This window comes from Echinops telfairi, unplaced genomic scaffold (genome assembly GCF_000313985.2).
Source record: "Echinops telfairi isolate 266 unplaced genomic scaffold, ASM31398v2 ScPeMD7_7420;HRSCAF=8458, whole genome shotgun sequence".
Lineage (NCBI taxonomy): Eukaryota > Metazoa > Chordata > Mammalia > Afrosoricida > Tenrecidae > Echinops > Echinops telfairi.
The window spans coordinates 44,537,287-44,564,271 of NW_022111320.1; the positions used below are offsets into that span (position 1 = coordinate 44,537,287).

The 26,985-nt window shown below is 40.9% G+C and overlaps 2 protein-coding genes across 2 annotated transcripts in view; one reads left to right on the forward strand and one right to left on the reverse strand.

Moving 5' to 3' along the window:
• SH3BP5 (SH3 domain binding protein 5) overlaps positions 1-3,559 on the forward strand; it is a 59,577-nt gene extending 56,018 nt beyond the window's left edge. Inside the window, exons 7-8 of the mRNA XM_013005067.2 lie at positions 1,417-1,677; positions 2,095-3,559. Of these exons, the coding sequence (XP_012860521.2) occupies positions 1,417-1,677; positions 2,095-2,300 (467 nt within the window). The 3' untranslated portion in view covers positions 2,301-3,559. The remainder of the gene's footprint in view (positions 1-1,416; positions 1,678-2,094) is intronic.
• Positions 3,560-4,808: 1,249 nt separating this feature from the next.
• Positions 4,809-26,985, reverse strand: part of CAPN7 (calpain 7) — a 45,789-nt gene continuing 23,612 nt past the window's right edge. Inside the window, exons 8-20 of the mRNA XM_045297694.1 lie at positions 26,072-26,165; positions 23,500-23,646; positions 20,806-20,912; positions 18,822-18,942; positions 14,585-14,729; positions 14,359-14,458; positions 13,931-14,066; positions 13,290-13,365; positions 9,884-10,029; positions 8,936-8,998; positions 8,289-8,419; positions 6,155-6,247; positions 4,809-6,004 (exon numbers count right to left, since the gene is read on the reverse strand). Coding sequence (XP_045153629.1) covers positions 5,860-6,004; positions 6,155-6,247; positions 8,289-8,419; positions 8,936-8,998; positions 9,884-10,029; positions 13,290-13,365; positions 13,931-14,066; positions 14,359-14,458; positions 14,585-14,729; positions 18,822-18,942; positions 20,806-20,912; positions 23,500-23,646; positions 26,072-26,165 — 1,504 coding nt within the window. The 3' untranslated portion in view covers positions 4,809-5,859. The remainder of the gene's footprint in view (positions 6,005-6,154; positions 6,248-8,288; positions 8,420-8,935; positions 8,999-9,883; positions 10,030-13,289; positions 13,366-13,930; positions 14,067-14,358; positions 14,459-14,584; positions 14,730-18,821; positions 18,943-20,805; positions 20,913-23,499; positions 23,647-26,071; positions 26,166-26,985) is intronic.

Below are 26,985 nucleotides of genomic sequence, written 5' to 3' on the forward strand. Positions count from 1 at the left end.
GGGGCCAGGCCGGCCCTGGTGGCTGCCCCCTGTGGAGCAGTGTGGCGTGGAGCTTTCACTTGAACTGGGGAAGCCTCTCCGGAAGCCTTTGCCCCTTTCCTGTGGAGTGAGCTCCCAAGCCCCCTACCCAGGACTACTTTACTTCAATCGGCAGACATTTTAACTCAGATAAAGGAAAAGCCAAGGCCTGATCATTTCCATTGGAAATGTGAGAGACTGATACCAAGTCTCAAATGCTACCAGGGGAGAAAGGGAAGTCAGAGGCTGAGGAAGTTGGCCTAGGCCAGGCAGCAAGTCACGGTGTTGGGTGTGCCCTGGGGTCCCGGACCACAGTGATAGATGCTAGAGGTCGATTTTAAAGAGGAGGATGGGAGGAAGGTGAGCAGGTGAGAGAGCCTGTAAGAAAGGGGTCATGAGCAGGCTGAGGGGGCAAAGGCGGAGGTGGCGACAGAACCATGGGAATGGCATGGCTCTGGGCTTCGACCTTGTGGCAAGAGGGGTGTACCAGGGAGCCAACTGCTCAGCCGCCAACAAGAGGTTGGCAGTTCCAACCCACCAGCAGCTCCGAGGAGAGACCCTTGGCCATCTGCTCCCACAGTAAGGATCACAGCATAACAAACACGGGGGCAGTTATACCCTGTCCCACGGAGCACACCATTACGGGGGCAGCCCTACTCTCACACGGAGCACACCACACAGCGCAGTTCCACTCTGTCCTACGGAGCATACCACATGGGGCAGTTCTGCTCTCACACAGAACACACCACACGGGGCAGTTCTACTCTGTCCCACGAAACACACCATGCAGGGCAGTCTTACTGTGTCACATGGAGTCGCTGAGTAGAAACTGAGCAGACGGCATAACACATGGCAGTGGGCTACGGCCTCATACCAGCCTTGTATGAGGTCACAAGTGACTTGGAAGATTCTAAAGGTTACAAACAGTCCATGCAGGGCCGTTTCTCCCAGCAGCTCTTCCTGGCAGTCCTCACTTCAGTCCCCATTGGCCGTGTTTGGGCCTGGGATGGAGAGAGGTCCTGTCTCCCACCTTCTGCCTGAGCCAGGAGAGGAGGGCAGAAGGACTGCTGTCTACAGCAGGCTTAGAACGCTGCTCGGAGGGTCTGTGGCCTCTAGCTACTCCCGTGGCTGGCCAGTAGGAGCCCAGTGGCAGAGCCTGTTGCCTGCCAGCACTATGCATTCTTTGAAGGTGTTTAAGGATCTACAGCCAGTGGTGGCTGCCCTGGTGCAGGGTGACCCCACGTGGGTCAGAGCACAACCAGAGCTTTGTCGGGAGGGCAGATGGCCAGGCATGCTTCTGAGAAGGCTCAGGGTAGGCAGGGACCTTCAACTCTTGGTTCGCGGCCTAGCCCATTGACCGTGGTCAGACTCCATGTAACTGGTTTTCTTTGGTCCTAGTGGCCTCAGAGGCCTTTGAAGATGACAACTGCAGCAACTTTGTGTCTGAGGACGACTCGGAAACCCAGTCTGTGTCCAGCTTCAGTTCAGGACCCACGAGCCCGTCCGAGATGCCTGACCAATTCCTGGCAGTTGCGCGGCCTGGCAGCCTAGACCTGCCCAGCCCCGTGTCCCTGTCCGAGTTTGGGGTGATGTTCCCAGTGCTGGGCCCACGCAGCGAATGCAGTGGGGCCTCTTCGCCCGAGTGTGAGGTAGAACGAGGTGAGTTGTTGCTGTCTGGTGCACGGGACTCTGCCCACCCAGCCGGGTCTCCATACTTGTCCGCAGTGCCTCAGCCCGCGTGCTGCTCATGCTGTCCCCATCGAGGCCTCATGGCTCGCCGGAGGGGAGGGTGTCCTGGCTCCACTTCTGCCCAGCCCCTGGAAAGGCAGAGCGCAGTCCTCTTGGCCAGCACAGTGAGCGAGCCCAGCTCCACCCTGGACGATGATTTAAAGGAAGCAATGTGCACTTGGCCCTCAAGGAGTCAGAGCCACGAGGGGGCGCCTGGTGGGGCTCCCTTCTCTGTATAGCTAGCAGCACAGGCAGACCCTAAGGGCTCAGCTGGAGGATCAGTACAGGGCCCAGGGGACTCGGGATTGTCATGACCCACTTGACAAGTCTTTGTATTGCTGTCTACAGGAGACAGGGCCGAAGGGGCCGAGAATAAAACAAGCGACAAAGCCAACAACAATCGAGGTCTGGGGGTCAGCAGCACCAACAAGAGCCAGAGCCGCACAGGCACTGAGGGCCCGGCCATGGAGGCCCGGATGAAGCAGCTCTCCCTCCAGTGCTCCAAGGGAAGAGACAACATCCTTGCCAACATAAAAGTGGTGCAGATTGGCTGATCCTGCAGGGCCCTGGCCCACATGCATTATCAATATTTATACATGAAACTGTACGGAGAACATTGTGCCAATAATCATTTAATAGATGCCAAATTGTAAGGGATGACTCCAAACTGCACTAATGAAGTTTCAGTGACCTCGAGGGCTGAAGATTTTTCTCGAAAGCTCTTGGGCTGGTTGGTTTTCCAGAGCAGAGGCATTGTTACAGGTGGACTTGTGACCACCCGCCTTTGTGGGGAGCCCCTGCGGCGGCATGGTGGAAGCAATAACTCGCTCTGAGCGAGCTCCCGAGCCAGGAAGGGGTTGGGAAGCGAAGCCACAGGCCAGCAACAGCTTGCTTCCCTTTCCCTTCTCTCACCCAGGTCGGGGAGGCGGATTGGTTTCTCCCTGCCACCCCAGGAGAGTCATGTGAGAGAATTCAGACTCAAGCACTCAAAGCACACCCTTCTCTCTCCTCTGAAGGCTTAAAAAACAACAAAAACAAAGAAATCCTAGGAATTGGCTATTTAGGTCAAGAGTACAGCTTTCATCACCTCTGGTGTTGCAGAGTGGGCTTTAAAAAAGCGTTTGAGCTCAAGACACCCACCTAGATGCTTTACAACGTGCTTTCTAGCGAGGTTACCATGAGCTGCACTTCTGGGGATGGGAAAAGTGAATGCTGACGGGGGTGGGTGGAGGGTAGCAGGGGCCTATCATAGGGCATTTGTGGTGCTGAGGGAGGTTCTATAGTGCAAACCTCACACCCTGCCTGCCAAGGGGACTTGTTCTTAAGAGAAGTGCATGTGAACAATGGTTGCCGATGTTGTATCTAGATTGCTAAGGTGTTAATTTCTCTGTAGGTTGTAACTTTAAAAGTAAACGACATGATTTAAGGGTTACGCTGCACTAGTATTCCTTAGAGGACACGGCTCCTCAAAGCTTGGGAAGGAAGGAGGCACGTGCTGGCAAGGCTGTTCACTAGAAGCCGTGGAGTCTGTTGTGCTCATAGTGCGTTAGGACTGCTTCTTTCCTGTTTCCATGGTGACACCGCACATGCACAGCACTGCATTTCCTTAAATTAAAAGAGCATTTTTGAAAAAAGCAACCTCCCTGCTTCAAGTTGTCTGTTGTTCTGTCACTGCTTGTGTATTGTAGCCATTTGTAAATCTCTTCATACTGTAGTGATGTCGCCTTTTTTAATTGACTGACACAGTATCCAATTACAAGGTTATTTTGTACTTGTCTTAATACCTTCCATGTAATAAAAACTTAAGACAATGTCTCACTTTCTCTGACTTCACATAAGAAATCCCAAAGTTGCGTGGATCTTCTGTTCTAGGCAGTTGTCTCTCTCAGCTCAGGGCAGACATGGTGGTTTCAATTAAGTTTCTGGACCCTAATGATTCAAGGCCCTATTACCAAGGTTTGAATTATGACTTCACGTTTGCTGCTACTGTAGCCAACTAGTAAGGAGAAATCTTAGCTGGGCAAGAGAGGCAACGTGGTGAACTCCATGTGAAATGTTTGCCACAGATTAGTAAACAAGCACAAGTAAACTCACGCTTATCTCCCTGACTGGATAGTTTGATTGATCCTTGGCTGGCTAACCCATCAATGGGGACTAAAAGACGTCCATTCAGAAAACACAGCCATTTGGAGTGTCAAATGTACACGTTTGACCTTAAGTAGTTAACATTTCATATAGCTCTTTTCAGTATCGTTCAGAGGAATTTACCAAAATGCTTGAATTTCAGAATCCATTCAAACCCCCAATATGAGGACACCGGTTTAGAAAAACTATGAGCACGTACAAGCACAAACATACCACCACCTCTCTCAGCTAGTCGTCGCTATGCAACCTTTCTATGTTTCTCAAACTGTATGGTCTCTAGGCCTCTTACCTTCAGTTGTAGATGAGTAGTACTTGTATTTCACTCAAATGTACATGCTGCCACATAGTGATCACTTAGTAACCAACTGCAGGCTACCACTTCAGTCTGCCTCAAAGCATGTGAGGTTAAAATAGCACTTCTTTCAAAGCCTACTGGCCCAGCCAGAGTTCCTCCGCTCCTCGCTGTCCCGTATAGCCACGTGGTGCGCCACTGTAGACCCAACACAGCAGACCACGTTGTTTGGTTCGTCTCCTCCATTGGATTTCTACAGTTGGGATTTGGTCTTCTTTTTGTTGGTATCCTGCACAAGATCTTGAACATAATAGGCTCAAATAACATGTTTATAATAGATGTGCTTTGGGGTTTTTCTTTAAAGGGCCATGGAAGTTAGATGAATCCCCCCTTAAAAGTAATAGGCTAAAGTTGAAGGGACAAAATCTTTGCCAATGTGAATGATAAAGTTGAAGAGGCAAAATTTTTGCCAAAGGAGATAAGCAAAATCTTTGCCAAAGTGAATGGTAATCTACTACTTTAAATATAAAAGCAAATCATTTTGACAATGCATGAATTTTCATGCAGATCATCTCTATTAACATCTTTTCTTTTTAGATGGAACACACTAGATGAGCTATTTCAATTCTTTAGATTAAGTATAAACATTTTATTCCAGTTAAAGGCAGTGTAAAATACAAAATAAGTTTTGATAATTATAAAGCAGAGACAATGAAAAATCCCACCCAATGAATTCTAAAGACCTTTAAACTCTGAGTATTGTCTGTTCTGATGGATTTTTAGGTAAACAACTGGGGATTTACACATGACACTAGTTAGTATCTTGGCAATTCATCTTTTATAACTGCTATACATAGTCCAATCTCCATATATTATGTTCTCAATTGTATTTTCTTCAAAGTGCTATTACCATAAAGAATACTGAATATAGCGTAACTTAAAAGACTATTCAGACTACACTGTCATGTCATCAATGTTTCAAAAGATTAATCTGCACCAATCTGATAAACACCTCAGTTCTCTACATGATTCCATGGGAGTTAAGCACTCAAAGTACATCCATTCTTAAGCATGAACATCTTTATGCTAAGTTAATGAGGATTTCTTAAAGCTTTATTCTTTCATAACACTTGGGTAACAGTAAACATTTCAAAGTCATCAATAATGCAAAATTAAATTTTGGTGATGGTGATATGATTAATTAGGTAATTAGTTACCCAAGATGTACAGTGGAGTCACAAAACAAGCAGGTTTAACTTACCACATGCTCTGCTTAAAAAAAAGGGGGGAAAGTAAAAGATTTCAGAATATTACACCTGCCCACCATTCCACTCAAAGCCCATGCCCCTCAATTTCGCCAGCTGGGCTCAGTTCTTGCCTCGTAGCAGAGGCATCTCACAGTGTTGTGAGTCGAACTTTAATGATAAGTACTTTTTTATCTAGCACGGCCCCTCAGTGCACACAACTCTGTATGTACACCTATGTAAACTACTGAGTGACTGGGTGATTCTGGTACACAATTCTCACCAAACACCTGACACGAGCACCAGATTCCACTGTTACACAGTTTTAGCGATTCCATTCAGTTCTGATGGCTGTCCTAAGGGTCCTGCAGATTTGTGTCCTCATTTGAAGAGTTGATGTTTGATAAGTATAAAATCCAGTAACTGCCGAGATCACTGAAGTACTGTTGTCTTGATGGGGTTCGCACTATTGAAGTCCAAGAAAAAGGGTCCTTCTTGCTTAGGCAAGAAAGTACTGGGAATGATATTGTAGATCCCAGCAGGTATATTTTCAAATTCTAAGTAGCAGAACCCACACCTATATTGAGGAAAAATGAGAACAAAGGTTACGGAAGACGATGCCACACAAAGTAAAGTGTACACTGGACGCAATCAAGATGCTAGCCTTACCTGACGATGCCACACAAAGTAAAGTGTACACTGGACGCAATCAAGATGTTAGCCTTACCTGTAGTCACCACTAGATTTCCTCTGGAAGCCGTGAGCACCAGGATCTGTCCCCACAGACACTGCCACCACCTCAAATCCAACACTGTATTGCCTAGCATTAAAAAGGAGCAATTATTCTAACTTTAACATGGTTTCAAGTGAATGCAAGATTTGGGATAATGACTTTTAAAGTGTACATGTGGACTGCTTAGTATGCTTTCTAACGCAACGCTTCACCAGCTAGACCCAGCACTCTGACACACATGCATGCTATTTCTACACCTAATTATACAAGTTGCCATTTTATATTTTTTAATTTGTCACAAAAAAGAAAAAGATACTACACTTACTTTCAAAGAGACTCTATTTTTAACTACTGCCTCTCTAAAGAACAATGTCAATTTAAAAGATAAATATTGTCATAGGCAGCAGGAGGGAGTAGCAAAGAAAGCCCCAACATCTAAATTGAGAGAGAATTAGCACACGATGGACACACAAAACAAACAACCCTGCCAACCTTAAGGTTTAGCAGCTGCTACCATACTGCTTGTGCCACCCTGGGACCTATATATGGTTATGCTAGACAAACATTTCAATCCATGGAGAAAGGGTTCTTTATTTAGATGGGGATGCTGTGGCAATTTAGAGTCAAATTATACCGCACTCTAAATATAAAAATAATCATTCATTATAAAGTGGAATATAAAAAATAAAGCCATAACTATAGTGAAAACACATTTGAAATTAGGGTGAAATGTACTGAGGAAAGCCAAACAAAATCATTGAGATTTCATTCCTTAAAAAATTTTCTTTATGTTAAAAATAAAAATAGCCATATTAGAAAATACTTGCAACACATGCAATGGAGGTATCATCTTCATGCATCCTGACAAAGCGATGCTTACAATTAAGAAAAATGCAGAATCTCCACCAGAATGGGCAAGATGTACATAGGCAATAAGTAAAGGAAAAAACACCCATGGCCAATAAGCACTACTGTATGTTCACTCTACCTAGAAATTCAACCCTAAAGAGGAATTAGATACTTTATTTCTCCCAGGAAACTGGCAAAAGTTCTTCAATGACTATTGCAAAAGAATAGTTTGAATTATACCTAAAGGATTAATAGTTTCTTTTGAAACAGGTGGTAAAGCAAGCAAAATTAAGGCTAAAATAGCCGTACTAATTTTCTTCATATTATCTGTACTTCTGGAGCTTTTGAAAAAGGTGGAATATAACAAAGTACATAAACCATAAATAGCTTAACAAATAACCTTTACAAATTATTCATCAAGGAACCACATCACCACTCCTCTCTCTCAGAACTTTACTGTGATCCCTTTCTTGCTTTGCTTGATTGTTTTATCACATAACTTGGCATCCTTAAATATGTCACGTACTCTTGCCAGCTCCCGACCATGTAGATGGAGCAGCATAGTATTCTTGTTGAGTGATAGCCCTTTTGCTCAATGTTCTTTTTAAGATTCATACAGCATGTTGTATGGAAGGAAATTTATTATTTTTACAAACAGCATTTCTACACTTGATTATATAAACTACTACTTATTTTTTTTAATTAAGCCATAAAAACAAGGTATTGAAGTTACTTTAAAGAAGCCTGTATTTTTACTGCTGGCTCACTCCAGGAACAAAGGGCCTTTGAAATATGACAATGTGTGTCCGACGTGTGGCTATTACACCAGGGCGTCCCATCACTACGAGGCCTCCGCGGTGATCTTCCGGTCAGGCGGCTATTCGTTTTTATCAGGGACTTCTTTCCTTACTATTAACTCAATATTGATAAATATTTTTGTCTGAGAAAATGTTTCTTTCCTTGGAGGTTATATAACTAATTCCTGAGCTACATTCTAAAAGTTTTAATGGTCTGTCTTTCACTTAGGTCCGTAATCTACTTGGTAATGATTTTTAGATGAAACATGAGACAGATGTCTAGTAACTTTTTTTTAAATAGCTGAGGACACAATTCCCCAGCATCATTAGTGAATAGGTGCTCCTTCAGCCACTGGTCTGCAATTCTATCTGGATCATAAAGCAAGTGCCCATATATGCAGAGATCTTTTTCTAAACACTACTCTGTTCCATGAAGTTCATTTAATAACTGTTGATTAGAAAAGAGATCACTCATCACAAACCTTGGTCCTCTTAGCTCAATCAGCATGGGCCCAGTCTTATCTACATGGAACTGGTAGATGGGGTTATTTTTGTGAGTTTCTTGGAAATTTCCACACCCTCCAGCACTTTGACCACTCCATTTCCCGTTAATCTAATAAAAGAAAATTTTTGTATTAACTAAACTTCAGATTCTCATATCACACTCTAAAAACAAAATTCCTCATCCCCTGGAGTCAGAAAACCATGAAGATAGCAGCCCTCTCTCTGGGCCCACCCCCTCCCCAGCTCTGTCTGACATCGCCATCATGAACTCGACTTCTTGGCTGGGCCACTTCCACCCTGTCACCCGCCCCGCGCCCCCCCCCAACTAAGCTCATCGGCACGTAACCCCAACCATCAGGGTTCGCATTGTTTTCTCAGAATTTATTCTTTTTTTCCCTCAGCAGATAGAATTGCTTCATCATGTTTATGTGAAAAATCTGTCTTCTTATACTGGAGACTACTTGTATTTCCCCCCTGCATCCCACTGAGCCCCAGGAAGTTTTGATTTCTTGAGAAGTAAACAGAAGAATGTGAAGGCTAAAAACGGGGGTGGGGGTGGGGGAAGAGTGGGAAAGTAGTTGTGACATGTGAGAATGCTGAGATGATGGCCCAGAAGATTTCTTACCCGTCTTGACAAGGTGTATGGTGAAGGGATCTTTGAGAAAGTAAAGCTGCATGCCGAATACACCTATGTTCAAAAAACACTGATTGATTCCAAATAAAACCCCCAACTCACTGTCAATCAGTTGATCCTGACTCACAGAGATCCCTCAGGACAGAGCAGCACTGCCCCAGTGGATTTCAAGACTGTAACTCTCTATGGGAGCAGTTGCCCACTGTGTAACCCACTACACGTACACCAGGGCTTGATCTACCAATGAGATCGTCCTTATGCTCATCAACATCAAAGTGGTGAGAAGGTACTGGGAGACTAACACCTTAGCTGGCATACGTAAATTTTTCTTCTTTAGGCAGCCCAATATCAAGTTCAACGAACTGGGAATCAAAGCTGGGGATTGTGTTTCAGCTCTTCTCTGCCGCTGACCGTGTGTGCCTCTGGATGAATGTCCATCTCGTCAGGTCATGGCTCCTGCACCGAGAGCCTCTCGTCACTGAAAACCTGTTCAAAGTGAGCCTCTCATTGACCCACGGCACACACATCTTCATAAGACAAAAACTGTAATGATCTCAGGTGCCCGAGAGCAGCACACTCAATCACCCACACGACTGCCTACCTTTCTTTCAGTTCACTGCAAGTCACTGACATTATTCTGAAAGCTTTAAAGTTGACATTAGTCCAACTATACTTTATTAACTCAGGACTAAACTATTACTCAAAAAATTAAAATGTTCATTCAAAATAAATTACTTTTCCAAGTCATTATTCCCCAAAGGAGGCATTGCAGTAGCGTAATAGGCTTTATACACACAGATATAGACATAAAAAAACGATGTGTGCTTTAGAGAGCAATCAGTTTTCAGCCATCAACTCCTCCAGGTGTTCTGACTTCCACAGAACAGCACAGGCATGTTCCATGTTGGGTGTTGTCACGGTCATGGTGGTTTTACTTACCCGGACTGTGTAATGGATTGTGTTCTGCTTTTCATACTGAGAAACCACTAACGTAAACGTGTGAGTCCCAGGTGTGGTCAGCTTTATCTTAGTCAAATAATGAGGGCTGTTAATTCGAATTCCATCAATGTAGGGAGCTGGGTCAGCTACAAAACAAGTAAGTATATCAGAAAAGAGACTTCAGATTCCTTTTTGAATTTAAATTTTGTAACTGATGGCAGAAAAATTTAAATGGGTGAACATCACTTTGAGTCTGTCTTTAAAATATAATGGTCTTAATGAATTAAAATACTTTAATATAGAGTATTTTGAAGTCAGGATTAGCTTTTCTTCTGAGGAAAAGTTAAAAAGCTAGTATAGGTAGGCAGATTACAAATATTTTGAATTACACTTTTTTATGAGAATTATTCATTTCATTTTTCAAGTTATAACTACTTTTTTTTTAAAGCCATATTTTTAAAAATAAAATCCCATAGTCCCATATAAAACCACTACCCATAGTATTAGTCCCTTCCATGCTGATGAGTTCTGTGGACATTTCAGACTTTTAAAAGTATGCACACACACAAGCACATTCGTACCAGTCATGATTGGCAGTATGCCGGGCTGCTAACCACAGGGTCGGCCTTTTGACTCCACCAGGAGCACCGTGATCCAGCATTAGTCCTGAGCTAAACAGTCAGTGCCAAGCATAAATGATTCCACCAGTGCTGCTGTCAAAGAACATATACGGCAGCACTGCTTGTAATAGCAAAATAATTGGAAACGATTCCTTGACACCATTGTATTTTAAAGACACAGAATCAATTAAAGTGATGTCCTTCCATTTCATTTTTTTCTGCCTTCAACCATAAAATTAGCTCCTCGGATGATTGTAATGACACGCATGAGAAACAGCAAACATAGTGGTGTGAACACTAGTCTCGCGCTAGTGCTCACAGGTGGTAATGTCTCTCGTGAAAAGAACGGGACGGGCATATCAAGACTGCCCCAGTTCTGCCTGGGAGAGCATCTGTGAGCTCCCACGAGGTTGGTGTTCAAGGCCCTCGTTCACGTCTGTCGAGCGGAGAACAGCAAGTCCTTTCCTCTTCACTACAAAATGTTAGGATGTCATGAAAAAAACACGACAAACTTGAAAATATTCAAACTGTAAAATGTAAATGACGATTTACAAATGTGTAAATGTTTTTTTAAGGTAATAAAATATCGTTGAAACATAAAAGTCACATTTCAATACCAGTCATAGACTCAAAATATTTGTGGTTGTTAGCTGTATAATGAGCAACATTTTACATTTATTTTTGGACCTAGTCTGTGTCCTGTTCATTCTACAGCCTAGGGATTATCAACTAATAAAACGTCAGTGCCTGCCTTCAACACAGGACAACGAAGAATGCCATGCTCGACTATGATTAAGTAAATGATTAAAAAAAACCCACTTCTGAAAAAAAAAAAAAAAAAAAAAAAAAAAACCCACTTCTGATCCCATTGCCCCCCATCATTGTGCCATTTCTTTGTTTAGTCACCGTACAAGAACCGTCCATAGTTGGTTCTTTCCTTACCTCACGGACTCTTAACTCCATTTAGGCTTCTGGGTCCCACCTCTCACCAAGACTATTCTTGTCAAGATCATCAATGATTGTCAAGATCCTAAATCCAGTAGTCTCTCTGTCTTAACCGTCCTTGCTCTCTCAATTCACAACAGATGCAGCTCCCTCGTTCCTGAAATACTTTCTTCTCTGGTTTCCCTCCTCTCTTTTTGTCACCTGGTTCAAATTCTCGCCTTGTTTAATCTTTTTCTTTACTCAATGCCCAGACATCGGAGAGCCCAAGGACCAGGAGGTCCTGTGAGATTGTATAGACAGCTCACCAACATGGCTCTGACTCCTCAGTCCACACCCCTAACCCTGATGTGACACCAGAACCCTGCTTCAAAACTCAACTCCCCACTCAGCATCTGCACTTGCCTAACTAGTAGGTTTATCTCAAATTTAACAGAACAAAAACAGAACTTTAGATTTTATTTCAGAACAAATCTATTTCTCCCCAACCCAGTTCTTATTTATTTCAGTAAATGCCAGTCTTCACTGCGTGAGTTAAAATAAAAAGGAAATGGTCCTGACGTCTTCCTTACCCTCTATCATCTACTTACACCCACAAGCCCTGGAAACTCACTGGAGCCCCAATCTGTCCACTCCTGTATGATCTCCTGACCACCCCAGTCCAAACCACCATTCCTCACAGGAACTCATACAAGCACCAAAGTGGTTCCCATGTTCCTGATATATTACTAAGAACGCTCTTAAAAAAAGAATCACATGCCACTTTACTGATCGAGATTCTCCAAGGACGGCCCACTGCACTGAATGCAAGCCCTTGCAGAGCTCCTGGGATGATCTGGACCCTATGTTTTTTTTTTATTTACCTCTTATACCATAGCTCCCTTTTGCCTTTTTTTGGCCCCTGAAACACATCAATCTTTTTCCCATCGTAGGGTCCTCACTAGTTGCTCCCTCTGCCTGAAATGCTTTTACTTATTTCTCTGTGTACCATTCCTTCCTTTCTGTCATGCATGATCACTCAATGGAAGCAACCAAGGAGTCATGACGCTAATGTCTTTATACAACATGCATCATGCTGATCCTCTTCTGGTTTATGATCTGTCACACACCACATGGACTTAAACTCCATGAAAGCAAAAACCAGTTTTATTCACTAGTTTTTCTCGTGCCCTAAAAATAGTGCCATCAATGGGTAATTAAAAAAAAATTTAAACAAATGAATGGAAAGTGACTTCAACACAGTATATTAAAAGCCTGAGAAGTACTGAGAGAGGGAGAGTGATCATTTTAACAATCTGGAAAGGTTATTATAGTGGAGATGGTGTTTGGGCTGAGTCTTAAGCAGCTTCACTATGAAGAACTGAGTGAAAAGAGTATGTGGGTAGAGGGCAGAGAGGAGGGCAGAAAATGCTGTGGAGAGAGGTCCAGCAGAGACACGGTGTGGTTAGGGAGAGCCAGAACCTTAGTAAGGGTCCCATGGAAAATTGGGTCATGACATACAAAGGGTCAGAAACGTTAAGGTCAGAAAAGAAACAAATCATATAAACATGTCAAAACCTTACACACCAGGCTGAAGAGTTCAGATTTTATCTAACAAAGCACGGAGGCCATGAGACCTATTTCTGATGAGAGAAAAAGGGCAGGGCTTTCAGTGTTAAAAACATAAAGTGAACAGAGATTCCTTATTCCGGAGTCTTTTAAACAAAAACACAAGTAGCATAAATACCCACCCATCTGTTTACATGTTGCTAATGAAGTTCTGCACATTACCTAGAAAAAATTTGTCATTTTTCAACTTGATCAAGTAAATAAAATTTAATGTTTCCTTGGCTACTTAAACATACCTGGGTAATAAACTTTTTTCCCATCAGTCTTGTACACAACCATTGTGATAAATTCTCGATTATTTGCAAAATCATCCTAAAATCACAAAGAATCCAATGTGGTTATGAAAATGGGCTTAAAATGCTCCTTATTTAGTGTATATCTACATATATATATATTTTAAAAATCTAATTTCAAGAGCATTTCTTTTAGCTACTTTGTGCTCAATCAAGCCTTTTATTTCCTGAATCAACCTGTTATTCCAGGAGATTATTCCACTATGCTAATATATAAGATACTAAAGCTATTTAGATTATGGTTACTTTTTTACAGAATGTAGCCAAATTAATCAATACTTTCAAACCCCCTTCAGCTTATTTTAATGTCACTATTATTAAGAGTTAACTAAAATTAACTCCCAAACCCTCACTAAGAAATCATTAAGTTCCTTCACATTTTTCTCCAGTGATGAGTTTTCAACAGATTTTAAATGCATGACACATTTTCTGGAGGAAAATATTCATTTATCAAGGAAAAAAAGGCTCTTTCCAGGGTGCCTACATAAATGAAACAGGTAATCGGTTTATGTTCCTCTTTTACAATATTCTAGTTACACATAAAGAATTAAATTCTGTATGGGATCGTGTTAGGTTGGCAGTACCTTGTCTGTTATGTGTCTACTAAGCAAAACCCACACCGCAGCGCCCCCATGTGGACACTGCACCTCCAATTTGTACTGGGGGTTGTTGGCCAGGCTATAGGCATCTTTCACAGGTCCTTGCTTAGCATCCCAGGTACTGAAAGACAAGAGTCAACAAAGATAAGGATGGCAATGACGTTTCTCACAGAGCTGAAACAGAACTTAAAAAGGTGTTGTGTTTTAAAACAACGATGCAATTATGCTTTCATTTAATTGTTTTGCAAGGTTTTGGGACAAACAAGAAGTAAATAAATAAATAAATTATTATTTGATGGTCAATTGTGGGTAAGATAAAAAGAGAATGCCAGTGTTATAAATTAACATCTCATCTTGAATGAGAAACGCTGAGATTTCTTACAAGGCATATTCTAAAATATACAAAAACATACCTGTGAATACATGTTGATTCTTTAAAAAGACTTGGATTCCAACTCAAATAAATCACGTCATAATACTGGCATAAATCATCCCATGAAATCCAAAATATTCCTGAAAATAAAATGTCTTTTTTAATTTAAAAATATCTTAGTAACAAATGCCTTAAGTGTTCCACAGAGTTAAATGTGATATTTACTTGATGTTCATGTGGAACGGACATTACAAAAACATATTTACCATTGTCTATTTTCTGGGCTGTTCGGGGATCAAAGTTTAAATATTTCTGCAGCTCTGGAGTCCAGTTTTTCACGTCATTCTCACTGTATCTCCCTTTCCAGCGTAAGTGACTCCAAGGGTTTTTTAACTGGATAAATCGCAACCCCTATAGACAAAGACAGGCATTAACACAAATAGCTAAGCTTTATGTTTATTTTGTGAATATAACACTGTCTCTAAGAGAGGATAGATTTTGAGTATTTACCAATTACTTTCCCTCCAAATCAACCTGAAATTAACATTCTTTCAGCAACACTTTTATCAGGGCACATGTCTAACAAACTTGAAAGAGCTTGCTACTACCGAGAGCTATGTTGTCCTATAATACAACAGTCACTAACCACACGTGGTTAAATTTATAAAAAGTAGTGAAGCAGAGTGAAAAGAATGGGTGTTGGAGTCAAAATAATGGGACCAAATTCCAGCTCCAGTCCTTACCAGGTTTATGAGCCTTGGGTGGGCCACCGATCCTCTCAGGGTCTTAGTTTACTTAGATGTGAAATGAGGATTATAATGTCTCCTTATACTGTTGTGAATATTAAATGTATACTAACAGATGCAATGTATCTAGCACTCATAAATTTCCTTCTACCATTTCAAAAATTTGCAAGGGCAGTTCTACCCTGTCCTCCAGGGTCGTCCACTGGCAGTATAGATAAACTTTATGGTATGAACAATCCATACTATATTAATTTGAAATACATTCTATCTCAAATTTCATGTTACTCCGGCCAATGAGGCTATAAACTCCTTGAAGTGGAGACACCACTCTAAATAAACATGAGACCACAGGCTACAGCCTGTGGGAAGCTCTCAATGAACACAGGGTCTACTGAATAATGACACGGACTTAGAAGCAAGAGTTTGCAAATCCAAAACAACATCGATTGCAGGCAGTCACGTTAGGAAACTGTATAGCTTTTCTATTAAGTCAAAGTGGATATTACTGTATATCAGCGGTTTTCAACATGTGGGTCACGACCCCTTTGGGGGTAGAATGACCCTTTCACAGGGGTCGCCTGATTCATAATGACAGTGATGAAGTAGCAACGAAAATAATTTTATGGTTGTGGGGGTCACCACAACATGAGAAACTGCATTAAAGGGTCGCAGCATTAGGAAGGTTGAGAACCACTGCTGTATATACTCGTGTATAAGCCGAGTTTCTCAGCACATTTTAAATGCAGTTTTTGTGGTAAAATTAGGTGCCTTAGCTGACAGTCGGGTCGGATTATACTTGAGTATATACAGTGTTTGTCCAAAACTACATTTTTTTGCCACTTTAAGATGATGGCAAATCATGGCCTTGGGTAAATTTGATTTCTAGACATGAGTTGTTTCTCTCAATTTATATCCCTCTGAAGCTTCAGTAATCAATTTTTCTTTGCTTCTTCTACACCACCTATGCTTTACCCTTGCCCCACATCAATGAACAGACATTTAAAAATTTAAACTCCTTCCTTTTCATAAGACCAAAGTCCTCACAGGCAGGAAACTTCTCTCATTGCAGGATTAAAACATTTCTTTTAAAAAGGAACCCAAGAGGAAACTACTGTCAAGGTTTTCAGTGGGCACCCAGATATGGCTACAGATAGTGTTTGGCCAAGTGGAAAACCAGCAATTCAGAGGATCCTGAATAGAAGAAGAAATGTCAAGGAACTAAAAACAGAATATGGATTATCCTGGAATATTGAATTTCCAGAGTTATTTCCTAGTAACAGGTACGGAAAGGTATTGAATAGGTTCAGGAACCTCACGATGGCCTTGTCCAGATGAGAAACAGCAGTCTGACCCTAAGGTGGACCTCCACAGTATACTACTCATAGGTGTCACTTCAAGAAGGGAGGAAAATCAAATAATCCAAAGGGAGATTTGCTGCAACTAAAATGAAAAAGTTCTGAGAATATCAACAAGGTTGAGGCAGTCAAGGAAAGAATGGATAGCACTTTCAAACAAGTATTAATTAAAAATGGATATAAATAAAAGGTCATGAATAAGTCTGAAGGTGTCTTTCAACAAAGATAAAATAACTGAAGGACACAGGAAGCATCCACAGGAGCTGGAAGGAATAGACGGAGTCCCTGTACTCAGAAGAGAAGTGGTCGAGGTTCAAGCATTTGACAAGGTGGCATATGATCAAGAGCCCTGTAAGTGAAGGCAGAGCTCCAAGGCAGAGGAGAAACACAGGCTCCAGGAAATGGTAAAGCATCAACTAAAATGTTTAGGCAAATGGAAGCAGTACACAAGGTGCTCACTTGTCTATGGCAAGAAAAGTGAAAGATCGCCATCTGGCCAATGGACTAAGAGATAGGTGACCCAATATTATTGAACAATATTAATATCAAGGAAGGCTGCTAACGCCGAGGTCAATGGTTCAAACCCACTACAGAAGGAGAATGATGAGGATGCCTGCTTATGCAAAGACTGAGATAGTTTTGGAAACCCGAAGTCCGGTCACTATGGCAGGGGATTTTGTTCTGGCTTAGTGTTCATATCACACCCAAGTAAAGTTTTGCTAAAGATAATTCAAAAAGAGGTTCAGCAGTCTATCACCAGGGAACTGCCAGAAATTCAAACTGGATTCAGAATAGGATGTACAACAAGGGATAGCATTGTTAATTGTCAGATGGATCTTGGCTGAAAGCTGAGCACATCAGACAGATATTTATCTGAGATTCATTGATAATGCACAGGCATTTGACTGTGTGCATCATCGCAGATGGTAGATAATATTGGGAAGAATGGAAATACTCACTGTGCTCCTATGGAATCTGCACATAGACCAAGAGGCCTGCTCCAACACAAGGGGATACTTACTGTGTGGACCAAAATCGGGAAGCTTCCTGATCATCAGGATTGTATCCTTTCCCCAATCTGAATGCTGAGCAAATAATGCATGAAGCTAGACTATATGAAGAATGCAGCATCAGGACTGAAGGACGACTAGTAACTTCTGGCATGCATATGATACAGCCATGCTTAAGAGGATCTGAAGCACCCTGATGACGATGGATAGCTCAACAAAGAAAACAGAAGTCCCCACAACTGGACCACGAAGCAACATCATGATCAGAGAAAAACTGGAGCTGTCAGGGGTTTCACTTGACTTGCATTCATCACCAACACCCAGGGCTCTTTAAAGTTTTAGAAAGTAGAGAAGTCACCCAGAGGACGAAGGTGTGCCGGACCGAGCCATGGTATTTCACAAATGCCTGCGGAAGCTGGGCAGTGAATAGGGAAGGCCAAGGAGAATGGGTGTCCTTTAGTTAGGGGAAGAACAAACAAATGTGGGTTGGAAGTACAGCCAGAAGAGTCCCAGTAAAGTGAGGACAATGAGACTTGGTTTCGGGTACTTTGGACATGTTATCAGGAAAGACCAGTCCTTGCATAATTACATCATGCTTGGTAGAAGGTCAATGAAAGAGGGAAGACCTTCAACAGGATGAACTGACCCAGTGGCTGTAACAACAGGCTCAAAACTGGGAACAATTGTGAAGCTAGCACAGGATACGACAGTATTTTGTTCTGTACATTGTACACAGGGCCCCTTGGAAGCAGAGCTGACTCGCATGCTAACGACATTTATCTACGATTAGGTCTATCTGCACAAAAAGGTTCTGCGGTTAAGTGCCTGCATGAGATAAACACGAAACCGTTTTTATACAGAAGTCAGAACTAAGAAAGTGTCTCAACACTCAGCACAGGAAATACAAAGAGCGTGAAAAGCCCGAGAGCAGGCAAGGAGAGCAACACTGGCTTACCCAAACCCACGTCTCTTCTTCTTTCCTATCCTTTCACAAATATACTCTCCTCTCCTCTCCTCTCCTCAAGAACCTATGTGCTAAGGGTCTGTACCTTGCATGAAGTCCAGAACCTTCAGGGCACTGTACTCATGACAAAACCTGGTGCCTTTTTGGAAAAGAAGGTGCTATGACAGCATTTCTGTTCTATCATCAATGTCTGGGCTGTCTCGGCCTTAACATTTCTCACTGTTTTATTTCATAATTTCTGGTGGGAGAGATTGTTGAATGTGTTAAGTGGAATCGTTTTAAAACACTGGCTCAAAACCAAACAAACAAAAACCAAAACTCTGCCTAAAACTTGATATATCAAATATTAAAAAAACGAGTGTGTCGTTTGAGGTCCTTTAATGCATTATTAAACAAGAAACACAAGAGAAAAGAATTGAAGGCAAAACCTTGAATTCCCTAATATCCAAAACAGCATATGCATGCGTGGGCACCAGTCCCCACTTCTCTCCTTCAGCTTCAGTCATCATGCCAGTCGATGCGGTGATCAGGACATCCCCTTTGTGAAATCTGAATGACCCAAAGACAAGCAGAGAGAAACATTGTATTAGCTCAGCTCAGACCATCTTCCTGTTAGCCTGGTCTCGTACATGAAAATGTCCTCAGATTTGAAACCTATTCTAAATTGTGCTCCTCCCTCCCGCACATGAACTTCCAGCACAAAGCAGACTCTTGCTCTTTAGTTCATAGCATATGAAACCAAACCAAACTCATTGTCCTCGAGTCAATTCCAACTCAGAGCAACCCTACAGGACAGGGTGGAACTGCCCCTGTGGGGTTTTGAGACTGGAACTCTTTAAGGGAGTAGAAAGCCTCATCTTTCTCCCAAGGAGCTGCTGGTAGTTTTCAACTGCTGATCTTGGGATTAGCAGCCTAACTTATAACCACTATGCCACCAGGGCTCTTCTCATAGCATGATTGGCATTAAATACCTGTGCTTCACCCATTGCCAGTTTTAGACAATGTCATTCTCAGGTACAAACCTATCAATGAAGGAAAACAAATGAACAAATTTCCAAAGGCTTACAACGGAAAGTAAAAAATATGGAAGAACAAATGTGTTTCTTTAAAAAGGACATAATTTTATTTATCAAGTCACTGGGCTGTCCAGTTTTGCTCCTAGGTGTGTTACGTAGATAACGTTTCCATTTGTGCTTATTATCTTTAGGTTCTAGTTTTCTCTTTTTTCACATTCCCAGACATTACCAGTGCTTAGGGAATACAAATTCCCTTCTTCTGGTGATTACTGCAGTGCAGTGAATTATTTAATGTCTCCTCTACCCATAGCCTTTGTGACTCCCACCAAATGACCTTTGTTTTCCTGATGGTCTGAGCAAGAAATGACTGGATTATATTGGGTAGGAACGGGTAAGATTACACGATTCAGCTGTGAGAAATTATTAACAGCATTAACTGTGGTTGCCATTCTGCTGGGTATAAAATGAGTCATCTTCGAATCAGAAGTGGAACAGGTATTTTGGACCCCAACAGCCCTGCACATTGAGCCTCCTTGATCTGGGAGCTAGTTTTGGTACCAGAGGATGGGAGAGGAGCTGCAATAGCAGAACCTGGAGCCAGAGTTGTGGACTTCCCAGTCCTCAAAGCAAGTAAAGTTAAGTGCTCCTGGACAGGTGCCTCTGGACACTTAATTATAGGAGGTGGGCATGCCAGCTCAGAGAACTGGAGCTGAGTGCCTTTGGGGGTAAGCCTAATATTGGAGCGTCACGGCTGGGTGTTGTTTATGGGTGACCCTAAAAGAGCTCTGTAATATTTCTTTAGCAGGGAAGAGGCTAGGCCAAGAGGCCGTGGACCAGAAAGAGACTTGCTTGAAGGAGCAGCAAAGAAGAAATTATTCTGACTGACCTCTTGACCTTTGGTGATAAGCCAGTGGGAGCCAGAGGTGGTCAGATGTCACCCTTATGTCATTTCATTCTTTACAGTAATGGCTCCAGTCTCAATGACAAATTCTTGATAAAATATTTTGCACTATCTACCATTGGATTAGAAGCCCTAGTGGTGCAGTGGTTAACAATTGGGCTGGTAACCACAAAGTTAGCAGTTCAAAACCACCAGCCGGTTTTCAGGAGAAAGCTGAGGCTTGCTACTCCTATAAAGAGTTATGGACTTGGACATCCACAGGGGCAGTTCTACTTTGTCCTAGACCTAGAGGGTCCCTATAAGTCAGTATTGGCTTGATGGTAGTGAGTACCATTTGGATTAACTATAACTACTACTGTAGCAAGGGTATAAAGTGAAATGTATTTTAAAAATAATTTCCCTAATGACTGAAAATGACAAGCTTTTATAATCCCTACTTTAAATACAGCACGTTTTTAAAGCAGCATCTTATTGCAAAATAGAAGAACTGCTTACCTTTGATAAAGCATTCTGAAAGAATTATCCTTACTGAAAGTTTGGCTATCGGAATGCATAGCAATCCTTTCTGGTATCCATCCAGTCAGTGCATGAAGATCTATATTCTGCAACATAAATACATTTCAGGACTGTCAAAGTTGTTTTCACACTCTCAAATAAATCCCCAGTGTAGTGGGGAATAAATAAATCCTCACTGGATTACTACTATAATGCCTTTATAGGACTGAGTCAGAAGGTAGTCATTTCTTCCTCTTGTTGGGTGCTTTTAAGTTAACTCGGACTCACAGGGACCCTACGCACAACAGACAGAAACACCATATGGTCCTGTACCATCTTCAGAATTGTCCCTGTTGCAGTCCCTGTGTTCATCCACCTTACTTAGGGCTTTCCCCTTACTCGCTGCCCCTCTACTGGACCAAGCATGATATGCTGCTCCAGTGACGGGGCTCTCTGGGCAGGTCAAAGACATCTCACTATCCTTGCCTCCACGGGGCTCTCTGGCTGTGGTTCTTCCAAGACCGATTTGTTTGTTCTTTTGGTAGTCCGTATTACTTTTAATACTCTCTATTAGCACCATTAATTCAAAGGCATCGATTCTTACTCAGGTTTATGTCAGATGCACCTTAGCTCTCAAAGTAATACCCTTGCTGTCAACACTAAGTTTTTATGCAGATTTACCCAATGTAATGTGTCGTTTGATCTTGACTGCTGCTTCCATGAGCAATGATTGTGAATTCAAGCAAGATGAACTCCTTGATGACATCAGTAAATTTCTTACTTAACTCAAATTCCTACCTGACTTAAGCACATGCTTGTCTTCTCTTTATACCCTTTGCGGTTTTCTCCAATACAGGCACTGCTGTGTACAATCGTCCAACTTAAAAACAACCCACAGATAATGAGCCAAGCCTTATTATACTAACAATTTAAGGCACATACAATGACTCATAATAACGAGTGCTACTTTAAGACACAAATAAATTATTTTTAAAAAGGCCAGTGGTATAAATGGAAAAACAAAGATTATTACTACTACTATATTATTATATGATATTAAAGATATTTTGGTGTATGTTTCTTTCTTTAATGTTTTTTATGCATAAAATGATAGGCTATATACCACAGGTTTCCCATATTTATTTGGCCCACTGCCTTCTTTTCAGAAATAAAATAAAATAAACAATACTATTCAGTGCCCTCTCGGTATGAAAAACTTTTGTATTATAGCCTGTAATTCAAGATAAAGTGTAGGTCTCTGCCTTTTCAGCCCACTGGATGTTCCAGTGCCTCCCTCCCAGGGGGTGGTACAGCTCATTTTGGAGAACAATGCTATATATTAATACAAACACTGACTAACATCAAGCCATACTAGATGCAAGCCATACTATCTTGAATTATATTCAAATTCAACCTAAAAGACAGACTTACAGATGGAATTAATTCATAATCTGGAGTTTTTATCATAAAAACCTGTATGGTTTTTTTTAAAAACAACAACAACAACAACAAAATCATACAGTTTTTATCATAAAAACTCAAAACACCGAACTAAAAAAGTCCCCAATGATGACAGCGACGACAGACACCCATCTTCTAGTCACTGTACTAAATGTGTGTGCACATCCTCATGCTTGCTTCCTTTAACTTCACTGGGTAGGAGGCGATGGCTAGAAACTACCCTCAAGTATCAGAAGGACCGCATCACTTCAGCAATGAAGCACACAGACTGAGTACGTCCCACAGCATTTTACCATGCAGTATACGAGGGGGCTTCAAAAGGTCATGGAAAATGGAATTGAAAAGTACAAGATTTTTTCCACAAAATTTTTGACCCCCCCCTTCATATATTCTTTGCCTAGCATAAAAAACGAGAGTGAAGAAACAGACTATTATGCAAGAAAACTAACCTATTTCACATATAGTTAACTTCACTTAATTTTTACAAACTTGAGGGGCAGTATTACAACACAGCAAAGAGCCTGAGAAATGTTCAACACATTTTCTGAGGCCATAAGCTGGCCAGTGTCATTATTCAAAAGCTACACCAATTCTGGCTTAGGCTTAACAGTTCATTTCATGCAACTAAATGACACCAGCATTGCACAAATTCAGAAGACTAAGTGATGCTGAGGCTGGAGAAACAAATACAACTCCTGGGGCTCAAATCTACCAAACTGCAAAAACAGAAGGATGAAATTATGTCACGTCCCTTTGATCTGAATAGGCTTCTCTAGAAAGGTACATTGCATTTAACTGGCAGTGTACCCAAACATAATGGCACAATGAGTCTACCACTACTCACTGCCATCCAGTTGATTCTAACACACAGCGACCTTTTCAGACAAAGCAGAACTACAGCTTTGGGTTTCCAAGACTTTAAATCTTTACAGCAGCAGAGAGCCTCATCTTTCTCTGTGCAGTGACCACTTGCATAAGTCAGTGGGTTCAAACCACTGACTGTAAGGTTATTAGTGGCTCAGGAAACACATATTTGTTGGCTTTTCCCAGGTACAGAATCCATACAATGTGCTATCTTTACATAAGAAAATATGTACCTCTATAATAAGGTTAGCATTTTTATAGGTTGGTATGTTTTTTCCCGCTCTTAACAAAGGCTTCATTTATTTTTCAAATATAAGTCTTACTAGATAGCACAAATCTGTGTCTTGGATCATCCGATCAATTACTTACTGAATTGGATCCAGGGAAATCATATCCTCCCATGACTTTCATGTATGCTTTTTCTATGAGAGAAACCCACAGTTCACTTTTGTTGTTGGAATAAGAACAGAGCAATTCTCCTTTATGATCCACAGGTAAATGGTCATCAATTATCACCTGAATAAAGAAAACACGAATTTCCTTCAATGACACAAAATATCATTTCTTTTCTGTTAAGAAAAAAACGATCAATCTTATTACTAAACAAAAGTCACATTATACCTATTATTACGGTCGTGATTGATAATCCAATTTCTGGAATCTAATATATTAAATAGTTTACATGAGGTCTTGTTCAATCTTATAATTTCACTTGAGTCAGTTCATTAAATGGCATGGAACTACCATAAAATTATTATCAATTTTAGAAATATATACTATCTTAATAATATCTAAAAAAGGACTACACATTAATGTAAAAAACATTACCATCTGATGTTTCAACCACGTAAAAGTCTATTTCCTGCCCTAAATCTTCAAAAAGATGCATACTATGTAAAGCTGAAAAAGTAGAACATTATAACTAAAAAACATTTAAGAGACTGTAATCACGAAAAATAATATTATGCAAAGACAATTGGGTAACAGCAATAAGAAGAGTTCTGATCTAACAGTATTAGGAAAACTAAGTAACTGTATTTTTGAAGATTAACCAAGATGATTTAAAAACGATCATCCAGAAACATGATTCATTTTTAAGTAATTAGCTGGAGCTGTGGTTCCCATCGAGTGTTCCCATACCAACTGCATCAACATCACCTGAAACTTGTGAGAAATGCAATTTCTCAGGATCTGTTTCAGACTTACTGCATTAGATACTCAGGGAGTGGATCTGGTTGAAAAAGTCCTCCATGGGACTCTGTGCACACACAAGTTTCAGTACTACTGAACCACAAAGCAACATTTCTCAAACCTAACTGTGCACTTTATCACTGGGGATCTTGCTAAGACACAGACTCTTAACTCAGGAAGTCTGTTAACAAGATACTGGGAGGTGCTGATCAATAGACCAATCTGAGTGGACATGGTTCCGAGACCTTGATAGAATGAAAAGTGGTGTTAAAATTTTTGTGAGCTCTGGTGGTCTAGGGGGTTACATATTATTAGGCTGCTAACCACAAGGCCAGCAAATTAAATTTGCTCGTTGTTCCATGGAAGAAAGATGAGGATTTCTGTTCCTATAAAGTTTTGCAGTCTTTATACTGTATATATTTTATACTAGGACAGTTCTGCCCTGTAGGATAGCTGTTAATCAGAATAGATTTGATGGCAGTGAATTTTATACATTTCAAAAAGGAAAAAACCCCCAACATTATTAAAAATTCTTATAGTTCAGATTATGAAATACATATAAATTTTCTAATAGATATACATGGTCTGATTTCCTCTTAATTAAAAATATGAATTAAGAACTAGCAGATTAAAAGGTATTTTTAAGCACTACCCTGTTTCCCCGAAAACAAGACAGCGTTTTATATTAATTTTTGCTCCCAAAGATGCACTAGGTCTTATTTTCAGGGGATATCTTATTTTTCCATGAAGAAGAATATGGTACACATTTATTGTTTATTGTTTTATTAAAAGAGACTTTGCACTTCCTGTCTGCTCCGGTTGCGCTGTGGCCAACAGTGAGATGCGCTGCGGCGCCTGTTACTACGGTCCAGGGTAGCTTCGGGGGGCCTTATTTTTGGGGGGATGCCTTTTATTCAGCGAGAGGCAAAACTGTAAGCAGGTCTTATTTTGGGGGGATGTCTTACTTTTGGGGAAACAGGGTAGTAACCATTAGCCCAATGCTACTTTTGGAGCTTTTCATAACTTTTATCCTATTTAAAAAAATCATAATCTCTTAAATCATTTTATTATTGCTAGCATGAACAGAAGAAATACTGTTTCTCACTTTAAAGTACTCACAATGCATGTATCATTTAAAGTAAAAACCAAACATAAAACCTTTGAGATAAGATAATCATAAACCAGGCCCATCTAGTTCCTTTTTTGACTTCTTAGTAATTTCCGCTAAATATTCTGAGGAAATGAAAAGTGATAGCATAACTCCATTAGAAGGCCCAAGGCAAAGCACACATGACATTTCCCCCTCCCCTTTTTAGAGATCTAATCAGTGCTTAACAAAATCTTTCCTTACAGAAATTCTAAGTCTGTCTTTTAAGCCGGCCTATCATCTCAAGCTCCCTCAGTGTGCACTGATGTAGTCATTAGAATCTGGAACCAGCAGCCCTGTCTATTAGGTGTCCTTGATGCCCAACCATTTTACCTCAAAATCGCACAGCCCTTGAGTGAAGCTAGTCACAGTGAGCCTATCGGGCAGGGTAGAACTGCCCCGCAAGTTTCCACGACTGTCACTTTACTCGAGTAGAAAGCCCATTTTTATTTTTAACGATCAACAGTATGTTACTGTTACAGTAATACGATTACCAATAACACACACAATAAAATCAACTGACTTTTAAAATGTTCACACAAATAATGATTCCAAAAGAGTCAAATATGGAGAGAGAAGAGGGGGGAGAGAGACATTATTTACCTTTCTTGGGACACCATTGAGATGAAGTTTTACCATATACTTTCCGCATGGATTGTATTCTGGTTCACCATCCTTATTCTGAGGGTAAATTATGCTTTTGTAAGAAAGATAAATATTGACACATCAACATTCAATATTCGCTACTATATAGGATATTATGCTTAAGACATGTTATTACCTTGGTAATTTTATAAAAGTAAGACATGACAATAATTTCCTCTAATAGGCCTAGCAAAATCATTTCATGCGAACTGAAGTGCTTCTTTATTAAATATAAATGAAGAAAGTACCCTATAAAATCACAAACAGAACCTACATTTCATGTTGTGAAGAGCACTCCATTTTAACTTCTTTGAAAGCTCTGGTGGTACAGTAATTAAAACACTCAACTGCTAACCAAAGGTTCCCTGACACCCCAAGGCAGAGATGCTGCAATTTGCTTGTGTAAAGCTGTATCGCTTGGGGCACTCTATGGAGCAGGTCTACTGTGTCTTAAAGGGTTACTGTCTGTCAGCGCAAACTCAACCGCAGTAAGCTCTGTGCTGTCGCTGTGACTCGTTATAGAGCAGATCGCCAAGTCCTTCCTCCTGCAGAGTGGCTGCTGGTTTCGAACAGTCTACCTTTTGGATAGTAGCTGAGTGCTTAAAAACAGCTAATGCTTAATTATAATAATACACGGTATTAAGTTAATGTAAAATAAAAATAGAAAAAAAAGTATTTGGTAAGATTGTAGTACATGCTAATGCAGTGCTGGCAACAGAAATATGCCATTTTATATTTTCCAATAGCCATATTTTAAAAATGTGAAAAAGTTGGAATTAATGTTAATATTATTTGTTCCAAATGCCTAAATATTATCATCTCAACATGTAATTGATAAAAACTGAAATATTTTCCAATTATATATATATATA